General features: G+C 49.1%; 2 protein-coding genes across 5 annotated transcripts in view; both read right to left on the minus strand.

Moving 5' to 3' along the window:
* The window catches only part of LOC102930178 (CMRF35-like molecule 6), a 15,055-nt gene extending 12,063 nt beyond the window's left edge, over positions 1 to 2,992 (minus strand). For 2 of the 3 annotated variants that reach the window (XM_043527667.1, XM_037913652.1), the window contains exon 1: positions 752 to 2,991. In XM_043527667.1, coding sequence (XP_043383602.1) covers positions 752 to 791 — 40 coding nt within the window. In that variant the 5' untranslated portion in view covers positions 792 to 2,991. Of the gene's footprint in view, positions 1 to 751 lie in introns of all 3 variants that reach the window. The other variant, XM_043527668.1, reaches the window with a different exon arrangement.
* An 8,980-nt stretch (positions 2,993 to 11,972) lies between these two features.
* The window catches only part of LOC119567511 (CMRF35-like molecule 7), a 28,706-nt gene continuing 14,659 nt past the window's right edge, over positions 11,973 to 26,019 (minus strand). For both annotated transcript variants that reach the window (XM_043527669.1, XM_037913654.2), the window contains exons 2-7: positions 23,600 to 23,926; positions 22,363 to 22,501; positions 16,226 to 16,335; positions 13,783 to 13,835; positions 13,156 to 13,296; positions 11,973 to 12,523 (exon numbers count right to left, since the gene is read on the minus strand). In XM_043527669.1, coding sequence (XP_043383604.1) covers positions 12,371 to 12,523; positions 13,156 to 13,296; positions 13,783 to 13,835; positions 16,226 to 16,335; positions 22,363 to 22,501; positions 23,600 to 23,926 — 923 coding nt within the window. In that variant the 3' untranslated portion in view covers positions 11,973 to 12,370. The remainder of the gene's footprint in view (positions 12,524 to 13,155; positions 13,297 to 13,782; positions 13,836 to 16,225; positions 16,336 to 22,362; positions 22,502 to 23,599; positions 23,927 to 26,019) is intronic.

Here is a 26,019-nt window from a genome sequence, read left to right on the forward strand (position 1 = left end):
CCCAGCCCCCCCAGAAAGGGGCAGGTTGCCGTTAACACCCCGCTCCGCTCAGAGCCCATGAGGGGAAACTGGGTCAGCGCGATCCCTGGTCCCCTTCCTTTGTACTGGCTCCGTCATCCCTAACTCCGGGGGAGAGACACCCACCCCGGGGGAGTTTCCCCTCCCCTAATCCCTGAGCCGGGGGCAGGGAGACGTCTCCGCCCTGCCAGGAAGCGCAGAGGGTGGCTGGCGCTCAGAAAACGTGTTGGCCGCGTCCTAGGGGCTGCTGTAAGTCTGGACACCCCGTAACCCCCCCGACAGAGCATCACGGGAAAAATGTGGGAGCAAGTGTAACCTTACACAGACTTCGTGGGCACAGAGAGAGAGAGACTGGGACAGTCCCGTTGTCCCCTTCTGGGCTGGGGAGTTTTTGGTAACTTACACATGTAAAGCACCAACCTGCCGTAGCTTTGCCAACAGGGATCTCCGCAAAAAAAAGCTCCTATTGATCGGGCAGCGGCACAAACCGCGAGGAGCCGTTCAAATGACACACGCCCCGACCGAGAGGCAGGTACTTTGGCAAAGGCACAAAATCCCAGTCTCCGGGAGCGGCGCACTGCGGCTCCTGCAGGCCCAGGGACCGTTCCTGGAATCCCTCCTCAGCAGCCGCTCCCCGACACCACACACACACACGTGTGGGTGCGCGACGGGTCCCAGGAGCCACAACACCGGCTGTTCCTGCGGGTGCATACGCAGCTCACTGCTGCCTTACCTGGGAAAAGCATCCAACCCAGAATGGGGAAAAGCCTCATTGCTCTGCCTCTCCCCGCAGCCTGGTGGGACGTCGGTTCCAGGTGAGTCTCTCTCCAGGAAAATCCTTCCTTTGTATTCCTAGGCAGCACTGGGTCCGGGTTTCTCCTGTAGGCGTTTGCAATGAAACAGACTCTCTAACTAGTTCTTTCGCTGCAAGGTTCCTCTTATGTACGCTAACTCACTTCCCTCGGGAAGGACTAAGGGGGAAGTGGCTGGTGTCTTACTCAGCGCACGGTGGTTTGATTACTGTGGTCGCTGGGTTCCTGTTTTTGTCTGGTGATACTTTCATCATGACCGATTACAGCAGGGCCTGGCGGAAAATGGCAGCTGCAGTCGCAAGGAGGTCCTGAAATGTGTGTGGATCTCCACCATCAAACCCTTCATTTTAAACACTCCAATATTCCCAGCCTTCTCTTATTTGGCAGATCCTGGGCAGCCTGTAAACCAACTCCCTGCTGCCCAGTGACCCAGCCTAACCTTACAGAAAATGGATCCCCTCAGCAATAACAGCCGCAAAAAATGGACCCACCCAGTGGCACCACATGCCACTTAACGTTTTAACTTTGTTCTTAGATCTGGTTGAAAGGTTTAGTGTGGAAAGCTTTCCTGCTGCTGAACAATGTGTAATTGAAACAGAAAGCTTTGTGGGAAAATTCCAGTGAAAGGTGTGTGCCTTCCTGCAGGCAAATTTGAGATGATGTTTTATTTTATTTTTTGAATCAACATTTCAAAATGAAATGAAAATGTTAGTTTTGTTTTGACGTGGATTGCTTGCGTCAGGCTTTTTTGGGGGGAAACTGAAGTGAAACAATACTTTAAGTCAAATAAAAAAGACGATTCAAAATGAAAATTCTTGTTTTTAATAAGTTCAAAACTTCTAGGAAAACCTGAAAATTTTCAGCTGAAATTTTGAACAAAGATTTTTTTTTTTTTTAATTTCTCATAGGCAAAAATGTCTGTTTTCTGACCAGCTCCACTTTGTCCTACCCCCAACTGTCATGTCTCTTGTCCCTATTTAGACTGGAAACAGTTCACAGCAGGGGCAGTCTCTTATTTGGTATTTGTACAGCTCCCAGCACAACTGGGCCCTGATCTCTACTGAGCCCTCTTGGTATGGCAGAGCTAGACACAATTAGCAAGAACAGTGGCAGCCAAGGTTACACCCCAACACATGCCTCCATCCAAAACTGTTAACACATGGAAATAAAAAGCTAAGAGGAAAGACTTTGGCATTCCTGTCCATGTTTGTATTGCTGTAGAGCTGGGAGTTACGCATTTCAGCCTTTCAGGCTTCCACTTCCGTTTCTAAACAACCAAAAGCACTGTGTACCCAATGTCATCAAACTTGCACCCTAATGCAAAACCTTACCAGTGACCTCATATGCGTTTATTTCAAGAGCTCAGCTCCTCTGACTGTCACATGGCCCATGCACTTGACAAGTTCCTTTTGCCTTAACACAGCTAGGTGCTTGTTAAAGTTTTGGGGTTGGAGATAGTGATTGGGGGCTTGTCTACACTTGAAAGGCTACAACGGCACCGGTGCAGCTGTGCCCCTGTAGTGCTTCAGTGTAGACACGACCTATCACCAACAGGAGGGGCTCTCCTGTCGAGGTAGTTATGACTAGAAAGTTACAAAATACTCTGTAGGCAAATGCCCCCTCTGCATAACTGATCTTTGGGCAATTAGCATTTGAGGAGCAACAATGTGGCCAAAGGACAGAGCCCAGAGTGTCTTAGATTTCTTGCAAAATGGGTACATGTTTCATCAGGCCAGGAACAAACCCAATTATGCTCAAAATTCATGTTCTGGATTTTAGATTTTGCCACTTCAATGAGAATTTTGTAAACGAAAGGTTTAAAACTCTTGTGAAACGGAAAACATCTGACAACTCTTTAACCACAGAGCCATGGTTTCTCTCTTGTCCTGCTGACCAGATCCTGGGGAGTTTCATTGTCCGTAAGCCCAGCCAGTGGCTCTTTGAACTCACTCCTCACAAGATAACAGCAACTGTTTAGTTCCATCAGGCCACCTGTCCATCAGACAAACCAACAGACTCCAGGTCCAGGCTGAGTGTGTCCGTAAGTCCTCTGCCTACAACAGCTGGCGGAGTTTGTACAGGTCAGATTGGCTTCTAAACCCTGTTGCTTCACATGTTGCCAGGTAGGGATCAAGCAGCTTGGATCAAGTGGCTGGGACCCCAGCTGGCAGGCGCCAGCAGATGAAACCTGAGACCGGCAGCGGGCTGAGCGGGGCCGGTGGCTGGGACCCCGGCTGGCAGGCGCCGGCAGATGAAACCTGAGACCGGCAGCGGGCTGAGTGGCTCAGCGCGCTGCCGGTCTGGGGTTCCGTCTGCTGCCCGCGCTGCCGGTCTGGGGTCCTGGCCACTGGCCCTGCTGGCAGCTGGGAACATGGCTGGCAGGGGCCGGCGGACAGAACCCCAGGCCGGCTGAGCTGGGCCGGTGGCTGGGACACCAGCTGGCAGCAGAGTGCCACTAAAAATCAGCTTGCATGCCGCAGGTTGCTGCCCCCCTGCACTAGGCTGATCTGGGCCCTAGGTGCTTTGTTCTCAGTCAGGGCTCTGAGGTCCGGGCCTTGTGAAATGAGCTCTGTGGCTCCTCTCCTGAGCTGGTGTCTAGGGAAAAGGCCAGCTTCCCTCCTGGAACACTGAGGAAACTAGAAACTCGCCTGGCTGGGGTTAGTTGGGGGGCTTCTCAAAGGGGACGTGTTTGTCTGGTCACTTGGCGTTGGGCTGCACAGCACGCAAAAGAATTGTTCGTGTTTCTGCTATTGGTCCCTGTTCTGAGAAAGTGAAGGGAGGTGCAGGAGGCTCTGTGGTGTGTGGAGTGGCTCTAGTAGAGAGAAGGGGGAAGAGACTTTCTTCTAGAAAAACTGACTCGGTCACCCAGATCCCAACACCAGATTGCTTCCTATGCTGTGGGTCTACCCTGCAACTCTCACTCATGCAGGTAGCCCCATTGAAGTGCTTGGGACTATTTGTCTGACTAAGGGCTGCAGTCTTGAGTCCAGTTTTAAACAAGTCAAGTTTAACTTAAGTCTGCAGAGCTGGCAGGGAGGGGAGTTCCCTGCCTTGTTAAGTGTTTCCAGCTGAGCCCTGAGTGGGTGATCTTGACTTAGCTGCAGCCCTGAGCTCCTCATGACAGGTGTTGCAGTTTCATCCTACCTGACAGTGGGGCTGGATTTCCGCATAATTTCAGTCAGAGTTAGGAAGGGTCTCAACATTGCTGTAAAATCCTGTTTGGTCAGTGGCTGCAGGAGAATCTATAACCGCATACTCTGGGCTGCCGCCTGCTGCATTGTTCCCAACCGCCTGAAACAAAGATGAGCTGAGTTCAGCGCAAGGAGATACACCAAGGGCTTCATATCTTAGTCAAATTGACAATGTAGCTATTGGGAAGGCAGCTGGGGTGGAAATAAGCACCTCTTGTCATGGGATCTCCTCACCTGCTGAGGATGAATAAAAGCTGCAAGTGACCCAGAGCAAGAGATTTTAAAGGCAATGAATTTGCTTATATCCAGTGTAATAAAGACACTTTCATAGATTCATAGATATTAAGGTCAGAAGGGACCATTATGACCATCTAGTCTGACCTCCTGCACAATGCAGGCCACAGAATCTCACCCACCCACTATCAGTTCCACTCTTCCTCACCACTTATTTGAACATTTCCAGTTCTGCAGTTACAGGCACAACAGATGGACTCTCAGGTCTTCCAGAGAACAAGACAACAAATAAAAATGAAGAAATGGAGTTACAGCCTGGGAACATGGACATGGGAACTAAGGGGTCAGCCGGTCCTGGGTCTAAAGATGTTGACTTTCAATGAGGCATGTGCATAGATTTGTACACACCTAACATAAACAAATACGGCTCTGCCCATAGGAACTGGGTATTTTTATCCATTCACTCGTCACCGCAGTCTGACTGGGTTGGAGGGAAGGTGCGGCGCGTTAATGATGTCATAGCCATGCACAGTTTCCAGCAGGGTGGTCCTAGAATCTCATCATGCTCAGAAAAAATAAAAATCCCTCCACCTGCTGGGGCTGATTGATGTGCAAAAGTACATGTACAACGTTGCACCTGACTTACACTTGCCAGGCTATTCGTGCCTCTACAAATAACCTATGGCGTGATTTGTGTGCACAGTTGGTGTAAGTGCTCATGCAAATGGGGCATGAAGATGCGCACAGCCTAGGGGTCCTGGGGTTTGCAGAAATCCAGCCCAGGATGATTAATATGTGGATAGAAATGGTACTGGTGGAAGACAAAAATCTCAGGGGGGGAGCTGTAACAGGGAGGAGTGAAATTGACATAAGAGTCACACCAGCAACTCTACACCACCCAAGATTTCCTGTGTGCTGGGGTGACTTTCTGAAGGCCAGATATGCTGACTTTGGGGCCGCTTTGCTCTGGTAGAGGGGTGCAGCACTGTTCGAATGCAGGAGAGAATCTGGCCTGTTCATTTGTAGTGGAGTCACTCTGGATTTACACTGGTGTGAGTGGAGAATAGGTGTTTGTAGCTCCTGTTGCTTTATTTCCTATGAACTACTTATTCTAGTGGAAAGATACATGAACTTCATCCGTATTCTAATTGTAGTAAGCCACAATGGAGAACAGATCAATGAGCTACTGGTAAATGAAAGCATGAAACCAATGACACGCGCACAGTATGTGGCAAAAGTCCAGTTGTGGCTCATTCTTCTATTTTAGTTTTCCTGTTGCCAGTTTCCCTGTGTGAATTCAGAGATTCCCCATTTCTGCAGTTTCTCTTTTTTGGAAATGAGAGCATAGGTCACTCTGACGCAATTCAGTAAAATCTGAGTCAGTCTATTGAGAATGGTCCCTCTTGAAGGCTCGCTCTCTGGGCCCTCTCACAGAACGTGAGGTCCTGTGGGCTGATGTGTGCAGAGCTCCATGTACATTGGCTTCTTAGCTACCTGAGTACTAACTTAGACATCACAATGGTTTGGTGATTAGCTTTTGTTCTGGCAAGGAGAACAACAGTCCATGTCCTGGTGGCTGCATGACAAAATTTATATTTTCCAGTCTGGATCTGCTCACTGCCTTCAATGAAGTGGATCTGAAAAATTTCTGCCTCTGAATTGAGCAGAATCTTTTGCTGTCTCTACCCCTTAGGACAGTGGTGGGCAATCTGCGGCCCATGGGCCGCATGCGGCCCATCAGGGTAAGCTGATTGTGGGCCGTGAGACATTTTGTGGACGTTGACTGTCTGCAGGCACGGGCCTCCCGCAGCTCCCAGTGGCCACAGTTTGCTGTTCCTGGCGAATGGGAGCTGCAGGAAGCGGCGGGCCCTGGTCAATGGTTGGGCTAGATGACCTCCTGAGGTCCCTTCCAACCCTGATATTCTATGATTCTATGTGTGGTGGGGGAAGATCTTCAGGCCACTATACCTGGCCACTTCCTGCCAAAGAGGTGGGCCCGGGGATGACAGGCTGGAGGCATGCCTGGATCCCAGTTGGCTGTGCTGGGATCTGGGTGCAGATTTGCTGTGTGCTGATGCCCAGCTCCCGGGCCATTGTCAGCTCCAGCCACCCAGGGGCCAGACAGTGAAGCAGGAACACCTCAGAGCTTCGAGTGACAGCACCAGGCCAGAGCTGCTGGGTGCATCATAGGAGGTGGGAAAGTTGCACTGGGAATCTTCTGCCTCTTTCCCCAATAAGTGCACCTCCCTCCAACTTTCTCCAGCATCCACCCCATTATCCTGCAGAGGTGGCTGTTGTCTTAACAGAGAAAATTGGTCTCTCTCTCTCTCTCACTGCTCCCCTTCCAGCTCCCTTCATCCACATTTGGGCCCCAGCTTGCCAGGAGAGCAGAACATGGACTTGCCTTTTGGTTTGGTAAAAACAGTCACGTTGACAGGAGAATTGAAATCAGGTCTATTTTTTACATTTATCCCACACCAGTAGGTCCCAGCATCTCCCAGGGTCAGGTTCTCCATGGTCACACTGAATGTGCTCTTGGTGTGATTGTCTCAGATGGCGACTCTGCCCCACTTCACCTCAGCCTCCAACCCTGCGGTCTCAACATCTTTGGAGCAGGATTTCCATTCTGCTCCTCTGCACCAGTATTTCGGATGTTGCTGAAATCCTTCCTGATACCGACACTGTACAGAAACCAACCCACCCAGGGGCCCTCTCACCTCTCCAGGGGCAGTCAGCTCACAGAAATAGCCTGAAAAACAAAACCAAGCAAAACTCTAACGAAGGGTAGAGGATACAGAGTAGCACCTCATGGGACTCCTCTCTCAGCCCATGATGCATTACACAACGTAGCATACAATGCACCGGAGGACCCTAATAAGAAGTATATCTCAGGGAGTCTCTCCTTTGGTGCCACTGGTGTTATATACACAATAACCAACAGTTAGTGCTAAGGTTACACAATATACCCCACGCCACCCCCCACATACCTGTTAGATTCTCTCTTTACTAAAGCAGACAGAGGGAGAAGGGAAGAAAAGGAATCTGAGTCCACTGGTGAATCAGGCTCCTGGGTAAAGTCAGTGGCATGAATGGATGAAGGTGAACCTCTCACCTGGAAGGAGGAGAATCTCCCCAGCACAGGGCAGCTGCATCTTCCCAACTATCACCCCTTTCTCACGTTTTTTCTTTAAAATGCAACAGAAATGCACATGGCTTCTGAGATGGTGATGCTTCCGACCGGAGTTTGCGAAACTTTCAGTGTCAGCGGCACCCAAACACTTCTGCTTCTCTTTTCTTACCTAATTCCTTTTGGTCTGTGTGAACCACGTGTCCCTTGTACACTTTGTAAAGCAAGAGGGTAAAATAAAGAGAGAGAGAGAGAGAGAGAGAACAGGCAGTTTGCGATGGGAGCTGTTGAGGAGATGAGTTTTGCTTACTGCAACCCTTCCGTGACGTAATAGATATTTGTTTAGCTTTATAGAGCACATGAAAAGCTTCTATCTGGGGCTCTAGCTGCATTTGTCATATATTAAAGATACACTCAAACTGTCAGTGTCTGTGATGTGGGTGGTCATGCCTAGTGATCAGAGCAGGAGTCAGGCCTCATGGTCAGAGCCCAGGTGTCCAAGCCAAGGGTCAGAGCTGGAGTCAGAGGCCAGATTTTGGCTGGAGCCAAGGATCAGAACCTGATTAACTGACGTGAGGCAGGGCTGGGAACAAGCCAGACGCAGGAGCTAACACAGCCATGGGCAAGTGCTTTGAGCAGCTCTGCTCTGCACTGCTGCTGGGCTTAAGATCCATCTGCTGGCTCTTCCAGCCAATCAGGCAGTGGTAGCCGACCAGGTAGCCTACTACAGGCGGTAGCTCGTTTAGTCTCCCAGAGACCGGCTGCTGCAGGTCAGGATTCCTGACACAAACCAGTACAGGCAACAGTAAATGCAACAGCTGCCTCGAAACTAGGAAGGGGACTGCCCCCAGCATTCCCCTCTCCCCAGCACATGCGCACTCACACACACTTAAATGGGGCTGGTCTGAAATGGCCCAACTTGATTATCATACACATTGTAAGGAGAGTGATCACTTTAGATAAGCTATTACCAGCAGGAGAGTGGGGTTGCGGGAGAGAAAACCTTTTATAGTGGTAAATACCCATTTTTTCATGCTTTGTGTGTATAAAAAGATCTTTGATACTTTCCACAGTATGCATCCGATGAAGTGAGCTGTAGCTCATGAAAGGTTATGCTCAAATAAATTGGTTAGTCTCTAAGGTGCCACAAGTACTCCTTTTCTTTTTGCGAATACAGACTAACACGGCTGTTACTCTGAAACCTTTCATTGAAACAGTTTTCCCGTGGAGAATAATGATTTGATGAAAGTGAATGGTTTGGCGAAAGTACGTTGATTTTGGACAGAATTACATTTAGGGAAAAAACGGCTCTTTTCGTTTTGTTTTGTTCTGAAAAAGTCAGGACCTCTCTTTCTTTTTGACTTTTTCGGGACAAAATGTTTTGATTTTTCTGTTTCAAAATTGACTTTATGTATAGGCTTGAAATCACCAGGTTTTGAATTTATCCCAATGAAATGTTTCCGTGGACCTGAAACAAATTTTTTTTGCAAAAGTTTGATATGCTAATGAAATACAGAATTCAGAAACCCCTGCACATGGCATGCGGAGAGACAGAGGCCTCTAAGAGATTCCAAATCCCGGGACTATGGAAATACAGCTTCAGTGCAAACTACTTTTTATTGGCACATCTACAGTACAGAAGGAATTGAGATGGTCACTTATTACAGATTACAGTCTTTTTGTTAATTTGTGACAATATTTCCCCCCAAAATACTGACATTTTTTGCAGGACAGAATCTCATTTTCCAACCAGCTCTACTCTTGAATGATACATTTGGTGGCAGTTATGTTATTCAGCCACTAGTTGTCACAGTGTATTGCGTAGAGATCCAGGCAGGTTATTATGCCTGGTAAACAAAAGAGGTAAAGCTGGAATTTAAGCTATGTGGAAGCCTGTTTGCTTGTGTCTGTAGTTGTATCTGTTTTCTTTAATAAGCACTTCCTCTTTTAGAGAGGTGGTCATGCCACTCATTAGAGCACACTCCAGTCACTGATCCCAGCTCATGAAATGCCAACAGTCCATGCATCCCTCCCTTCCAGTACCAGGTTTACAATGGTGCCAGTGGGGCCATGGAACCGGGCCCATGCTCAGAAGGGGCACCAGCCTGCTCCACTTGCACTGCGCCCCAAGACCCCGCCAGCCCGCTGGCTACCCCCCGCCCACCACTTGCTCCTTTTAGCCGACCCACTGGCTGGCCAAGGGCTCCTCTTTGCCCCCTGGTCCCACCTGCTGGTTTCTCTCTGTCCCCAGACAGACCACAGTGCACCTCTGGCTCTGGGCAGTCTCTGCTTCCCACCACCTGTGAGGCCTTGCCTGTCTCCCCAGAGCTGAACTGCCTGGGACTGGTGCAGAAGCCTGGCCAGTCTTGGCCTATTCGGGGGGGGGGGGGGGGGGGGGCACAGTGTTGGGGGCTTGGCTGGGCCCCTCCAGGCAAGTGGGTCTTGAGGGAGCCCGGCTGGGGCAGGCCCTGGCCTGGCTGATCGCGCCACTCCCGAGGCACAGTTGTCTCCCAGCAGGCCCCCCAGTGGGTGCGGCCGGGAGGCAGGGTGTGGGGGAGCGGGTCTCTGGGGGGTCAGAGGGATGCTGGGATGTGAGGGGACGGGGAAGATCTCTGTGTGTTGGGGCAGTAGGGAGTGGGGGTGCTGGGCAGTTGTGGTGGGGCTGTGAACAGCTGATCAGCGGTGACAAGTGGCGCTGGGGGCGAGGGGGAGGAGCTGATAGGTGGGGCCACCGGTGGGTGCTATTTTTTTGTGTGGGTGCTCCAGACCCGGAGCACTCACGGAGTCAGCGCCTATGGGGTGTTGGGAGGGGGGGCTGTGTGGCGTGGCAGGGGCCCGCCCCTGAGGGCAAGGGGCATGCTAGCAGCACAGGTCCGGGTGGGCCACTGTGTGTCTGGCAACTGCCGGTTTGTAAATAGTGCCCTTGCACTGGGCTAGGCAGAGCAGGGCCGCTCTTGCCATTCCATGCCCCTGGCTGGCCACTCGCTCTGGAGACCGACCTCCCCGCGCCATGCCCCATTGCCTCCGTGGGGGCCCACAAAGATGTTTGGTGCCAGGCCACAAAAGGTTAATCTGGCCCTGCTCCCTTTCCAAACGCCTGAGGGAAGAGATGGGCTTTGTAGTGGCAGGACAGCTGACTATTTTGGTGTAGGGCCCCCTCATAAACACTCTGCCAGCAGCTTCCTCTTTAAACAGAGGCCACTGTGAGTGTGACGAGAGTGTGACTGTCTACAGCCATACTCACCTCCTCCTAGAGCCTGTTGGCCCTCTCATATTGATTAATCATCACACAATCAATATGTTATACCTTATATATTCATTGTATGTTAATTAGAGTTGATTTGTAGGGGTTATAAAAGTATAAGATTGATCCGTATTTAGAGGAACTATGTAGTAGACATAAGTGAGACAAGCTGAAATCCAAGAAACTGGGCTGAGGCCTGCAAGACTTAAGCTGAGCTTCTTTCGGCCTTGGAGACAAGAAATGACGGCATAAGTCAAGGACTGAGAAATAACCCGAAAGATTATGGGAAAAGAGGTAACAACTGGTAATATTGCAAAAGTCTAGCTGGGAAGATTAAATTTAAATTATAAAATGTTGTAACAACACATATTGTCTCCAACGGGTGCCTTAACCGCAAGATAAAGGTGGTACCTACCCAGTCGATAGAATTCAGGGTTCCTTGTGTTTCTAGGGGACACAGTCAAATAAGAAAGAGAGGATTGACACTTTCATGTCCATGCACAGAATGTAGGTACAGACAGAATCATAGTATAAAAAAGGGTGCCCAGAGCAGGAAAATTGAGCTTCCTGTGAGAAACTCCAGCAGGAATCACTCCCGTGTGGATGATCAATCCATGAGAGGGCCAACAGGCTCTTACACCATCTAGGAGGAGGTGAGTATGGCTGTAGTTATAACTAGTACATGGTACCTATCTTTATTTGGAATTGTATATGCTGGGACATTTATGATTTTGTTGGTAACTTTAATAAAACTGCTAAAAGCTAGATGTTCTTGTAATTGTCTGTGTTATTTGTCTGTGGTTTCATGTGTTCCTTTGGGCTCTAGACCCAGAACAAACAGAGATAACTCTGTTGAACTTGAGACTGTAACTGCCACAGCTGAACCCACTGAAGCATAATTAACATTAAATAGAATAAAAGGCTACACAAGGTAGCCTCTGTCTCTGCTGACTCTGTCTCTATGATTTCAGTAGCATTGCACCTGCTTATACCATCTGTGAATCTGGCTCTTTGCTCTCCTACCTCTGCATCCCGTTTCACATGTTCATCACAGGGGGACTCTCCTGTCTCCCTGGCTAGAGCTGTTCATTGGGAAATTTTGCTACTAATTAGTTATAAGGATTCAGATACCCCTGAGCATGGGATGCAGAGAGACAAACACCTCTAAGAGATTCCAAATCCTGGGAGAATGGAAATACAGCTTAGTGCAGACTACCTTTTACGGGCATATCTACACTACCGAAGGAATTGAGCTGATCACTTATTACAGATACAATCTGACATTAGCCCCTTTCCGTGTTGTGCCTTGCACCCTGTTATTGAGTCATTCCAAGGAACTCAGTCCAGAAGAGAGAAAAGAGCTTTTTATTAACAATTGTCTAACTTTAAAGCACAAAAATTCTGGTGGACACAGGGGGAGTGTGCTAAACCTGCAGAACCATACAAAGTCCTTCTAGAAATGCTCCCAGTCATCCAGAAGGTGAAGCCACCAGGAATATGTTCTGTTTCAAGTTGAGGTGAAGAACGAGAAGCACCGAGCGGTAAGTAAATCTGTGAAACCAGTCTTGCAGGGAATGGGACACAATCAGCAGCAACACTAGCATCTCAGTACAGGGGGGACCTGGCATTAGAAGAATAATGGAGGAACATGAATCTGAAAGCGTCTATGTAACTATAGGGAAATGAGAACAAGCTGCTAAAAATTCCAACAGTAGGAGGGGGAATGTTCCAAGAGCATTGAGCTTCATCCAGTATCTTTTTTCCCACGCTTTCCTTGAGGACGAGAGGGGGATGTCCTACTGCGTGTGTTTGGATTCATTTTGGGATAGGTGGTCTGCTGAAGTGAGGTTGGAAATTTCACTGTGCCAGGAACAACCTCTGCTGTCGATCTTGAAGCCTGAAACAAAACACCATGAATCAGAGGACACAGATTATTTTGCAGCGGCTCCAGGCACCAGCGAAAAATGACCTCAGCTGATTCTGTTGCACTTTCATGTAGAGTTCATTAGCTGTTGCCACTAGATGAGACCAGTGATCTTTAAGACAGAGCAAAAGGCTCTGTGCAGGAAGGGCCAGAGGGAAGAATTTGCCCACAGAGTCTTTTCATTACTTGATCACTCCATCAGTTAATGGGAAAATGTCTCTTTTCCATGGAAAATTAAGACAAACCCAAATATTTTTGGCATTTCCATGGAAAACTTGGACTTGTCATCAAATAACCAAAACCCAATTTTCTTTTGTTTTCAGCAACAAAAACCAAAAAAAAAAAAAAAAAATTCCAGTTGAAAACTGCCCCAAACTGCAAAATGTTCCAGTTTTTGGATATTTGGTTTTCTGATGAAAAATCAAAACGTTGTGAGGAGGCCAGATGCTATCTATGAATTCTTTTGTTGAAAATCCAATTTTCCATTGGAAAACATCTTACCAGCCTTATCCCCTGCTCTGGTCTCACGAAGAATTCCCATGCTGGTGACTTACACTCTCCAGCAGCACTCAGCAACAGTGGTAACCATTGGGCTCTCTTCCTACCTGGGTCTCATGTATGGCATTTTCATAGACAGCCTCATCATCTGCTGAGTCGGGTGTCTCCTCCATGGTCATGCAGATGGCTGCCTTACAAGAGGCTGCAGGTTCACTGGTAACGAAGGACGACGGGGTGTTTCCAGGTACCTGAAACAGGCATGTGAGGTGTTCAGAACAAAGAGAAAACTCGGAGTCCCTTCTTCCCAAAGTGCCACACTGGGGAGCTCTAGGGCTAGAGAAGCCAGGAATCAGTTTCTGCTCTGCACCTTTGCTGAATGTGTCTGAAGAATGACCCCTAAACAGAGTGATCAGTGGGGCTTGAATTTGACACTTTCAGCATTAAAAGATTGAAAACGCCACCACTTACGCTCCAGCAGTAACTCTGCTAAGTGGTAATTGTAGTAAACTCTTGTAGGTGGACCAGCCACTAGAGGGGGAGAAAGTCACACGTTGGGCTAGTGTGGGTCACATCTGCAGTTACTTCAGCCCCGGAGAGACAGGTGCCCCCTTTCGAGGGCTGATATTTAGATCCGTCCGCACTAGGTGACCGATCCTTGGAACACTGCCTTTTCCCGTTTTTGAGCAATGTGTGAAATACTCTAAACTCAGGCATCTGCCTCGGGTCTGCCTTACCAGCCGATAGGGATGTAAGTTCTTGTCCCTTTCTCCAGGTGCTCCCTCAAGGGCTGAAAGAACAATGAAAGAACATCCGATGAAGTGAGCTGTAGCTCACAAAAGCTTATGCTCAAATAAATTGGTTAGTCTCTAAGGTGCCACAAGTCCTCCTTTTCTTTTTGCGAATACAGACTAACACGGCTGCTACTCTGAAAGAAAGAGGCAGTGCATCAAAGGAAGTCAAGCTATTTTTATGTGTGTCTAGGTGTCTCTAAGGCCCGCGGCACACCAATATCTCAGCACCTTTATGCAGTGCCAGGTAAATGAAGTTATCCTCGGAAAAGGCATAACACACAGCAATTTTCATCATCTAAGCGCTTTCTGAGAATGAGTTTGGTAAACACCTCTGTGCCTATGTAGCCCACTGAACTTGGGTGATCCAGTGGTGCTAACATGGACTCAGCCCAGTAGGTCTAAATCAGTGATTCTCAACCTATTTACCATTGTGGGCCGCATCCAATACTACCTCTATGACCCTGAGGATGTCCCATGGGCCGCAGCTCTGTGCTGATTGGGCTGCAAGCGGCCTGCGGGCTGCAGGTTGAGAACCACTGGCCTAAATGAACCAGGTGAACCTCCCAGTACAGAAGTGGTTCTAAGTCTGTGGATCCCCAGATCCACTATGCTTTTCACTGCATGTGGAAAGTGGTAACATTGGTTATATAGTGTGTTTGCCCTTCTTCCACAGCTCAGCCCCTCTTTCCTGCTACCATGAGGTTAGGACTCTGCGGATATGTTTGGCAAGGAGAGAACAGAGCCAGGCAACACTACCCAGGGAGGACTTCCCATAGTTAAGCACTGCAGAAACTTGCCAGAGAGTTTAACACTGGTCCGACTGGCCTCAGCTTCACATGGTGGGATCATTATACCCAGCTTTGGAGGCATTTCTTTGGTGGAAGGAGCCAGCCATGCTGCCAAAGGAGAGTCGGCTGCCACCAGCAATGCAGAGAGACATTGTGACAAGGTGGCCTCAGGCTCTGTGTACTTGTAACTAGTTTGAGATACAAATAGAAGATCTTGGGCATGTGCCAGCAGCATTTAAACCCAGCAGGGTCATGTGGTTAAGGTGGCTCTAGGGTAATGGAGTGCAAACAGGTAACCAGGTGAGTCACTTTGGGTGTGAATGACACACCCTGGGATAGCAGTTGGAGGGCGAACGGAATGGCTGTGGGTACAGTGGAATGAGGATGCCCTGATATAACCCCCACCAAAATAGTTAAGTTGCTTCCATAGAAATTTAGTTTTTTTGAAATAAGGTGCAAGATTAACAGATAGATATAAGATATAAGACCGGTTTCAGAGTAGCAGCCATGTTAGTCTGTATCCGCAAAAAGAAAAGGAGGACCTGTGGCACCTTAGAGACTAACCAATTTATTTGAGCATAAGCTTTCATGCGCTACAGCTCACTTTGTTGTAGCTCACAAAAGCTTATGCTCAAATAAATTGGTTAGTCTCTAAGGTGCCACAAGTCCTCCTTTTCTTTTTGCAGCTATAAGACTGTTTGTGTGTGAACACAAGACATTTCCTGCCAGAACAAAGGGAAGTTAAACTGGTGCAACTTTCTCACATAGACAAGCCCTGTCTCTTCTGCTTTGTATGCGTGCAATACAGGCAGGGTGAGAAAAATCATTAACTTTCCTTTTGCTTTCTAAATAGCTGCAGCGTTCTTTCTCACCTTGTGCCAGAGCTAGTAAAAGAGAACTCCAGGGTTTTACCCCCGTGTCTGGGGCTTATTAAAGCCCAGCTGCAGGTCATTGAAGCTAGGAGGAAAGATCAGTGTTACCCAATAAAAGGAGGTCTTGCAGAGCTTGTTCCAGGAAGGAGAGAATTGGTCTGTTCGCTTCTGGCTATTAGAACCTGGCTAGCCCAGCTGCGGCTAATAAAGTCAGAGGTTCAGCAATTCCTAGAGTGCAAAATTCAAGCCAGCCTGGGGCTTTCAAGGTACAGAAAGCCTTTGTAGCAGCAGCTGACAAAAATCTGGTGATTCACCATCAGGTTAGTGAGAGATGCCCTGCTGCTATGTGTTTCTCAATTGTTTTCTTTCCATTTGTATTGGAATGTATGAACTTAAAAAAATTGCAGGCTTCTTAGAAATAAACACGCCCGCCCATCCAGTTGGCCAGTGTTAAGTGTCTATGCTATGACTGGGATTGGGGGTTCTTGGGGTTTGATCCTGTGGAGACCTACTGCCTTCCAATTTTCATGTCCTCTCTGTGTGAGCAGTTGCTGGGGTGGGAGTGACTGTGGCTGGATGCTTGTGATATATGTGGAGACCGTTTCTCTGCAGTGACCTTTGGTAGAAGGAGCACTGCGGGTCAGAGAAATGAAACGGAACATGCAGGCTGCACTGGCTGATGAGTAAAATGACTCATTACTTGGGAAAGTGATTGATAATTTTTACCTTTGTGTCTCCTCTGCGACATCCTTCTAAACAGTACAGCAGTGAGCAAAATCAGAAGTAGAACCAGCAGGATGCATGGTGTCAGGATATGGAGGACTGGGTCTGTTGTACTTTAAAAACAAGAGAAAAAGAGAGTCTGTTTTTTTACCTTGCTTGATACTTGCACTTTGTTTAGGTAGCATTTTAATCAAAGAGCTCATTGCCTTTGACTGAGATGTGTATTACCCCCATTTTGCAGAGAGAGAAACTGAGGCATGAAAGTTTAGTGATCATCTCCAATGTGCTACAGTGAGATAGTGGAAGAGCTGGGAACAGACTGTGGATCTCCTAACTCCCTGCCTTACAGTCTAAGTGCTAGTCCCTTGACTTCAGCCGCCAGTTAATTTTTTACATTTACATTCCTAATGCTCAGTGAGGGAGAGCTGGGTTCAGATGGGAACTGGCAGCCAGTGAAGTGTGTGCTTTGTTTCGTGACTAGAAAACCTCTGGGTGCGATTGCCTGTGGCCTCAGCCCCTGGAGGCCTGTGATGAGGGCAGTCTCAGCTTTCATTTTTAAAAAAGTCTCCAGCCCTCGTGCTTGCCGAGAAAGGCTTGCTGATGTGACCTGAGTGTAGCAGTGAAAATAGATCTGAACTGCCCCATGCATATCAATGAAGAGCTCGCTTCAAGAGCCTCTGTTCTGCAGGGCCCTGCCTACTGCAAGCCCCCCAGCAGAGAGCTCTGTATGCTGCAGGAGAAAAGTGCAGTGAGTCCCTCCCGAGCAGTTACAACCTGGTTGCTGGGATGCTGCCCCTCTCCCCTATCCAGGTGGGGGAAGGTGACTTCTCATGCAACCTTGATCCCCTCAAGGGGAGGGGATAAGTGGGGTCCTATGCTACTTCCTCTGCTGCTCCAGCCTCCAGGTGGAGATGGTTCAGGGCTGGGCTGGGAGGGGGCAGGCAGCTATGGGGTCCTGTGTTGTGGTGTCACTGAGGCTCCGATTGCTTTAATCTAGCCCTGACTTCAATGCTGATGCTTCAGACCAAAGATGTGAGTTCACGTGCCTCCAATCGGGTTTCGTGCTGCCTTCCGGCAGACCCTGGATGGTATTTGTCCTAGACTCAGGGTATGTCTACACTGGCAGAATTACATCACCGGCAGTTACAGCGCCGCTCAGAGCGCTGAAGGGAAACCGCTGTTGTGTGTTCACACTGTCAGTTGCCAGTGCAATAGCGTGTTCACGCTTGCAGCGGTCCTGGGAGCGGTACGCTCTGGGCAGCTATCCCACAGAGCATCTCTTCCTCTTCTGCCGCTAGGAGTTGTGGGAAGGCGGAGGGGGTCGCAGGGCATCCTGGGTCCTGTCCCAATGCCCCGTGATTCATTGCTTCGCATCCCAGCAAGCCCTGAGCTTCTGTCCGCATTTGGCGCCTTCTTTCAATGCTTTGTGTACTGCGCGCTCGGCCTCTTCAGGCTGCAGGAATGGGTCCCGCACTGCTGACCAATATGCTGCTCGCTCTCACTAACACGTCACGAGTGGCAGTGGAGTTATTCCTTAAACTACAAAGGTAAGAGGAGTTCGACACCGATCTCGCCACGCGTAGAAGCTACGACACGGGATTGACTGTGGTCAGCACCTCCATGAATGTCACAGTGGAACGCCGCTTCTGGGCTCGGAAACAAGCACTTAGCGGTGGGATCACATCGTGATGCACGTCTGGGATGACGAGCAGTGGCTGCAGAACTGCTGGATGGGGAAAGCCCCATTCATGGGACTGTGCGATGAGCTCGCCCCAGCCCTGCGGCACAAGGACACGAGAACGAGAGCTGCCCTGCTGTTGCACTGTGGAAGCTGGCTACTCCAGGCTGCTACCGATCGGTCGCTAACCAGTTCGGAGTGGGAAAGTTGGCCATTGGACTTGTGTTGATGGAGGTGTGCAGGGCCATTAATCACATCCTGTTCTGAAAGACAGTGACTCTGGGCAACGTGTGTGACCTTAGGGAAGCCCATTTTGCAAAGCCATCCACAACGGCGGAGGGGTGATAGATGGCACACACATTCCAATTCTGGTACCAGACCACCTAGACACCAAGTACATTAATCAGAAGGGGTATTTCTCTAGGGTTCCCCAGGCTGTTGTGGATCACCGTAGGCATTTCACAGACATTAACGCAGGCTGGTCCGGAAAGGTGCATGACACACACATCTTTCGGAACACAGGCCTGTTCAAGAAGCTGCAAGCAGGGACTTTCTTCCCAAACCAGAAGATCACCATAGGGGAAGTCGAAATGCCCATTGTGATCCTGGGAGACCCCGCCTACCCCTTAATACGGTGGCTTATGAAGCTATACACGGGGAACCTTGACAGCAGCAAGGAGCTGTTCAACAACAGGCTGAGCAAGTGCAGAATGACTGAGTGTTTGGCCATTTAAAGGCCTGCTGGTGCTGCCTATATGGGAGGCTGGACCTGGCTGATAGCTGCATGCTGTACACTCCATAATATGTGTGATGGGAAGGATGAAATCTTTGCTCAGGGCTGGACCGCTGGGGCTCCGCACCTGGAGGCTGAATTTGAACAGCCAGAGATCAGGGCTATTAGAGGGGCGCACTGCGGGGCCATAAGGATCAGGGATGCCTTGAGGCAACAATTTGAAGCTGAAAGCCACTAATAATTGTTGCTGTGCTCGGGAGTGCAGTGCTTGTAATGCTAGGAGGTGATTGTGATTGGTGCAGACGATGCACTGTGAAGGCTTTGCAGGGCTCTGTTTGCTTTCAATTAATGGAATAAAGATTGCTTCAAGCCAAAACAATTATTTTATTATAAAACAACTGGAAAAGAGAGAGAAAAAAAAAAAAAAAACACATCGGCGCTGAGGGGGATGGGGAAAGGGAGGGCCCCAGGAGGAGGTGGGGTCCGGGGACAGTTAAAGATTTGTGTATGTCCAGGTATCATATGCAGCCTTGTCCTCTGGAGTACAGTGCAGCGGGTACTGTTCTTCAGCAGGGCTAAACTGCAGAGGGACGGGTGTTGAGTGCAGTGGGTACTGGCAGTCCGGAGGGCTGGACTGTGACGGGGCAGGAGTGGAATGCAGTGGGTAGAGACTGGAGCCAGGAGGTTGATACGAGTGTGTTGGCGGTGTCTGGGGGATGCCTGGGAAAGAGTTTTGTGACAGCGGGTGCAGGGGAGGGTGGGCGCGGAGCTGCTTGGTTTGCGGAGCTAGTAGCGCCTGGAGTGTGTCCTCTTGGCGCTCCATAACGTTTAAGAGCCGCTCCGTGGCTTTGTCCTGGAGTGCCATGTTCTCCTTTCAGTCCCTCTTCTCGCTGTCCTGCCACTCCTTCAATTCTTGTTTTTCGGCCATGGAGTGCATCTTGACATCATGCAGAAAATCCTCTTTAGTTTTTTCGTGGCCACTTTCTAATACTGCTAAGCAAGCGATAATAAAGAGGGAGGCTGGGCTCCCAAGGTCATGTCTGTGAAGCCAAAATGCGACATTTTACAGAAGCAGTAGTGTTTGCAACACACACACCACTGATTCAGTGATTTAAAACACAGCCGCTACTCACATATCTGTCACTAACTGGCTGATCCCAGGCAAGCACACACAAGCCACAAGACCCCCAAAATGGTGAGTAACTGCAGGGGCAGGGGAAATCAGTGTTCCAGGACTATACTGTACACTGGGCACGTGGCTCTTGGGGAGAGCCAGCACTGTAGGGGGGGGCCTTACAATAATTTCTGTCCCCACATTTTCCCCAGGCTGTGTTTATTATGGAAGATATCTTGCTGAGGGTGAGCAGGGAATCAATGGAGGGTCTTCTCCAAGGCTGCGGCTTCTGCCCTGGCCCTTATGTGGCTTGTCTGTGTGCAGCAATGGTGTCTCCTACCCCCCGCCCCCATGACGGCAGAGTGGCATGGGAAAGTTACCCTTCATGGGCCAAGAAACAAAGCAGCTCTGCCAAAGAACCTGTGGCAGTGGATTGCCCAGTATCTCCGTGAGAGTTTCCTGGAGATCTCTAAGGCTGATTCCCGTGAAGGGAGGGAGTCAATCAATGCCCTGTGCCGCCGCTCAGACTAGGCATGTGGTGGTACATGCATCATACAGACAGAAGCCTGCTTTCTGCAACCCTCCTGCCTCCAACAACTCACTTCAGCAATTCCCAAAATCAAAGCTACTTACCAGGGGCCTCCTCTTCTGTTTGCGCTTCACCAAGCTCCAACCGTTGTGACTGGCTAGCCTCTTCCGGGGTAGAGAAGAGCTCCTGGCTGCATGCATCTCTGACCTCCAAGTTGTCCTCTGTCTCTGGGTCCCCCTCCCCTTCCACATCCTCATCCAAGATTTCCTCCTCCTGTCTTGATCCATTCTTGACTGGCACGTGAGCCACCGAAGTATCCACAGTGGCCTTCGCAATGGAGGTGGGGTCGCCACCGAGTATCGTGTCCAGCTCTTTGTAGAACCGGCAGCTCGTGGGCGCAGCACCGGAGCGGCGGTTTGCCTCCCGCACCTTGCGGTAGGCATTCCGCAGCTCCTTCGCTTTGACCCTGCACTGGAGCGTGTCCAGAGGTGAAAGTAAGGCAGTACAGTCCGGTACGGCGTACTGGCAAGAGTCGGTCCGTAGCTGACCATACTGGCAGAGGGCAGCTTCCCCAGGCCAGCGATTTAAAGGGCCCAGGGCTCCTGGCAGCCGCCAGAGCCCCGCTGCCAGAGCCCTTGGGCAGCGGCGGTGGCTGGGAGCCCCAGGGCTCTGGCGGCGATTTAAAGGGTCTGGGGCTCCCAGCTGCCGCTACCACAGCCAGAGCCTCGGGCCCTTTAAATCTCGATTTAAAGGGCCTGGGGATTTAAAAGCCCACCCCCTTCTGGTTGAGCCCCCCTGCTTTCCGGTTGAGGCCCTTCCTCCCTGCTCAGGACTCCGGCGTACCAGTAAGTCCTTTAGGTTACTTTCACCCCTGAGCGTGTCCTGGTCACGACCCCTTTCTGTCCTACATTGTGAAATCTGTCCGTAGGTATCATAATTTCTACAGCTGGAGCGTAGCTGGGACTTGACAGCCTCCTCCCCAAATGCCGATGAGGTCTAGCAGCTCGGCATTGCTCCAAGCTGGGGATTTCCTGGTGCATGGAGCAGGTGTGGCCACCTGGAAAGATGCACTGAGAATACTGCACATGTCACCGAGCAAACAGGAAGGGGACTTGCAAAATTCCCAAGGAATTTAAATTTATGGGGTGGGGCTCACGGTTGGTCACCTGAGGGCAGGGCAGTAGAGTTCAAACCAATGACCAGAGAGGTGAGAACAGGCATTGTGGGACACCTCCCAGAGGCCAATTGCAGCACCGTAGTCGACCAGGGTGTCTACACTGGCACCGCGGCATTGTAGCCCCGGTGCAGAAAGCTGCACGCCTCTCGTCGGCATGGTGTTTATTATTTTTTTAACAGCGCTGCAACTGTGCAGTTTCTGCACACTAAGTGGCTTGGTGGTGTGGACACCTCTGGAGTTACACCGCAGAAAGCTGCTTTACTGCACAGAAACTTGCCAGTGTAGACAAGGCCTCAGATGCTATTGGAGTTGAGCTTGTCTCTAAACCTCCAGGACTATGGGTGTCTTCTGCAGGGAGTGCCTGCCCTCCAAGGGCAGTGTAGAAACCCCGGCCGTGCCAGAATGCTCCATGAAACCGGCTCCCCCACAGTGCCCTTTGGTCAGGGGCCGTGGGTCTTGAACCCTGGTCCACAGGACTCTTAAAAGCAGGTATATTCCAATGTGCCACCAGAACGCAAACCTGAACTTAGACTGAGGACTCTAGTCCTGGGATCTGAGTAAGAAAACGCAGAGGGTCCTGACCGGTTCTCTGCTTCTATTTAAACTGAGCAGAGGTACAGGAAATGGTCTGTGCAACTCTGTTTTTCCATGCTTAGGCCCGCCTCCCCTGGGCTACCAACTCCTGGTGCCTGCCTCTGACATCCTGACCTGGCGCACCCCGTGAGCCTGGGCCTCTGGTCTGTCTTGGACTCTGATCTCCTCGGAACACCTGACTCTTGGTCTGCCCTCTGGCCTATCTCCTGTACAGGTCTCCTGGTATCCAGACCTGGCCTGGCTCCTGCTCTGATCACTAGGTCAGACTGCCCACGTCCTGGTCGTGACCCCTCTAGAATGTGCCTGGACACTCACCCTGCAGGAGGGTTGCTGCTGTGAACGGTGGAGCTTGATTCAGCCACTTCAGGGGCAGTCCCTCTGAAAGGAGACTCAGTGGAGGCCGCGTGAACTGTTGTGTCTCTCGTTGGTGCTGGTGGTGGTGAGGCAGGAACAGCTGTAAACAGGCAGACTTAGCTGTGTTAATGGTCTTCTGATTTTTTGCAAACTATTTTGACTTCATATTAACTGAGCATGTACCTGCCTTTGTTTTCAGGGTATTGAACACGCTGTTTGTGCATTTGCGGGATGACTCCTATTAATAATACCTAGCTCTTACATAGCCGCGGTGTCTGGTGCTTTGGTTTTAACCCTGTGGGTCTACTTATATCCCCTGGTTTATTTCTTGTGGACTGAAACTGCAAATAGCTATTAAAAGTTTAGAAAGATGAAGCTTGGTTTCCTGTGCAGTGATGGCTGCCCTGTCCCATCTCCTTACAAATATAGTATTCACGGCCTGACTACAACGCACGCAAAGCTCCAATTAACTTGTAACAAGAGTTTGACATTCAGCAAAAGCATCCCAGCTCAGGGCGGACAAGTTGCTACTGCACATGTGTAACTTAAACATTCTGTTTTTACAAGTATTGTTACTATGCTCTCTGTCTGCCAGCTGTTTCTGGCCTCCCCTCTTCTTCCCTACGCCATCCTAGCCTAGGTCACTATTCTTTCTCCCACACCGATCTCTGGCATGCATTTATACTGCAACATGGGCATTGTCGTACTGGATCAAACCAGTGGTCCGTGTAGATGTGCTTCTGACAGTGGCTGCTACTTTAGAGGAAGAGGCAAGAATCCCATAATGTAGGGAATAATCTGCTCATTGGGGACACTTCTTCCAGCTCCCCTCAGTTGGTGGTTGGTTTTTGCCCTGAAGCAGGAGGGTTTATATCCCTTACACGCTTCTCTTCAGTTTAGGCCTGGTCTAAACACACAGTTGCGCTGATTTAACTACACATGACTGAAAACAAATTGAGTTAAACTGGTACAACTTTGTGCTTGGACACTCCGAGACCCCAGGCTTAAAATTGTAAGCTGAACTGATAAAAACATCTTCAGACTGGCCTACACACAAACGTGCACTGCAATAATTACTGCTGGTTACAGTTCACACCCCTTGTTCCAGCATAAGTCTGTGTGCAGACACTTGGGAATAAATGTCCTTAAATTTGACTTAAGCCAGTAAAAATCAAAGAAGACTCATGCAGAAACTTACCTGGAAGAACATTCACTTTCACAGAGAACATGAGATCCACTCCCAGTCTGTCTATCCCACACCAGTAAGTCCCAGAGTCTCCCTCTGTGAGGTTTTTCATGGTCACTATGAACGTGCAGAAAGTGTGAATGTCTTTGATGGAGACTCTGTTGCTCTCCACCTTTGCCTCTGACCCTGTCGTAACAACTATGAGGCAGGATGTCCAAGTTGTTCCTCTGCACCAGTATTTAATATAATTCTCATAACCTCTGCCGTACCAACACTGTACAGTGAGCTCTCCGTCCAGGGGACCTCTTGCCTCCTGGGGGCCAATCAAAGCCCAACATCCTACAAAAAAAAAAATCCAGAAAGAAATGGAGATAAGAACATAAGACCAGCCAGACTGGGTCAGACCAAAGGTCCGTCTAGCTCAGTATCCTGTCTTCAGACAGTGGCCAATGCCAAATCCTTCAGAGGGGATGAACAGAACAGATGGATATAAACTGGCCATCAACAAGTTTAGGCTTGAAATTAGATGAAGGTTTCTAACCATCAGAGGAGTGAAGTTCTGAACAGCTTTCCAAGGGGAGTAGAAGGGGCAAAAAACCTGACCGTCTTCAAGACTGAGCTTGATAACTTTTATGGAGGGGATGACAAGACTGCCTATAATAGTATGTAGCTGATCTGCAACAGCTATTAGCAAATATCTCCAACGGCTGGAGATGGGACACTAGATGGGGAGGGCTCTGAGTTACTACAGAAAATTCTTTCCCCGGTGTCTGACTGGTGGGTCTTGCCCACATGCTCGGGGTCTAACTGATCACCATAATGGGGTTGGGAAGAAATTTTCCCCTGGATCAGATTGGCAGAGACCCTGGAGGGGTTTTTTGTTGGTTTGTTTTGTTTTTTGCCTGCCTGTGAACCATGGGGCATGGATCACTTGTAGGTTTAAACTAGTGTGAATGGTGGATTCTGTATAACTGGAAGTCTTTAAACAATTATTTGAGGACTTAGTAACTCAGCCAGAGGTTATGGGTCTATTACAGGAGTGGGTGGCTGAGGTTCTGTGGCCTGCAATGTGCTGGTCAGACTATACAATCGTTATGGTCTCTTCTGGCCTTAAAGTCTGAGTCTATAAGAACAGGGCAATTTTTTGACTGATCCATCCTGTCATCCCAGCCCAGCTTCTGGAAGTCAGAGATTTAGGGACACCTAAAGCATTGGGTTGCATCTCTGACCATCTTGGCTAATAGCCATTGATGGACCTAGCCTCCATGAAGTTATTGAATTCTTTTTTTGATCCAAGTTATGTTTTTGGCCTTCACAACATCCCCTGGCAATGAGTTCCACAGGTTGACCTGCGCACTGTGTGAAGAAGTACTTCCTTATGTTTGTTTTAAAACTTCTATCTATTGATTGTATTGAGTGACCCCAGGTTCTTGTATTTATATAAAGGAGTAAATAACCCCCCCCCCCTTAGTCACCTCCTTTCTAAGATCAACAGTCACTATCTTTTTTAATCTCTCCTTGTCTGGAAGCTGTTCCCTTCTCTGTCCTTTTTCCAAATATAATATACGTTTTGAGACAGGGTGACCAGACCTGCAAACTGTATTGAAGGTGTGAGAGTACCAGGGATTCCTAGAGTGGCATTATGTTGTTTTCTGTCTTATTATCTATCCCTTTCCTAACGGGTCCTAACATTCGCTTAGTTTTTTTTGACTGCTACTGCACATTGAGCAGATGTTTTCAGAGAACGGTCACAATGACTCCAAGATCTTTCTTGTGTGGTAACAGCTATTTTAGACCCCATTGTTTTGTGTATATAATTGGGATTATGTTTTCCAATGTGTATTACTTTGCATTTGTCAATATTGCATTTCATCTGCTATTTTGTTGCCCAGTTTTGTGAGATCCCTTTACAGCTCTTCACAGTGTGCTTTGGAGTTAACTATCCTGAATAATTTTATATCACCTGCAAACTTTGCCATCTCACTGTTTACCCCTCTTTCCAAATCACTTCTGGATATGTTGAACAGCACTGGTCCCAGCACAGATCCTGTCTCCACTGTGAAAGATGTTTGTTCCTATCCTTTTTCCTATCTTTTAACAGTTACTGATCCATAAGAGGACCTTCGCTCTCAACCCATGACTGCCTACTTTGCTTGAGGGACCTTGTCAAAGGCTTTCTGAAAGTCCAAGTACATTACATCTATTAGATCACTCTTGTCCATGTGCTTGTTGACTCAAAGAGGATGAAGGCATGATTTTCCTTTACAAAAATTGTGTTGATTCTTCCCCAACGTATTGTGTTCATATATGTGTCTAATTCTGTTCTTTACTGTAGTTTCAACCAATTTGCCTGGTACTGAAGTTAGGCTTATTGGCCTGTAATTGCCAGGATCACTCTGGAGCCTGTTTTTAAAAAATCTGTGTCATATTGG

The sequence above is a fragment of the Chelonia mydas genome, chromosome 14 (assembly GCF_015237465.2).
Source record: "Chelonia mydas isolate rCheMyd1 chromosome 14, rCheMyd1.pri.v2, whole genome shotgun sequence".
Lineage (NCBI taxonomy): Eukaryota > Metazoa > Chordata > Testudines > Cheloniidae > Chelonia > Chelonia mydas.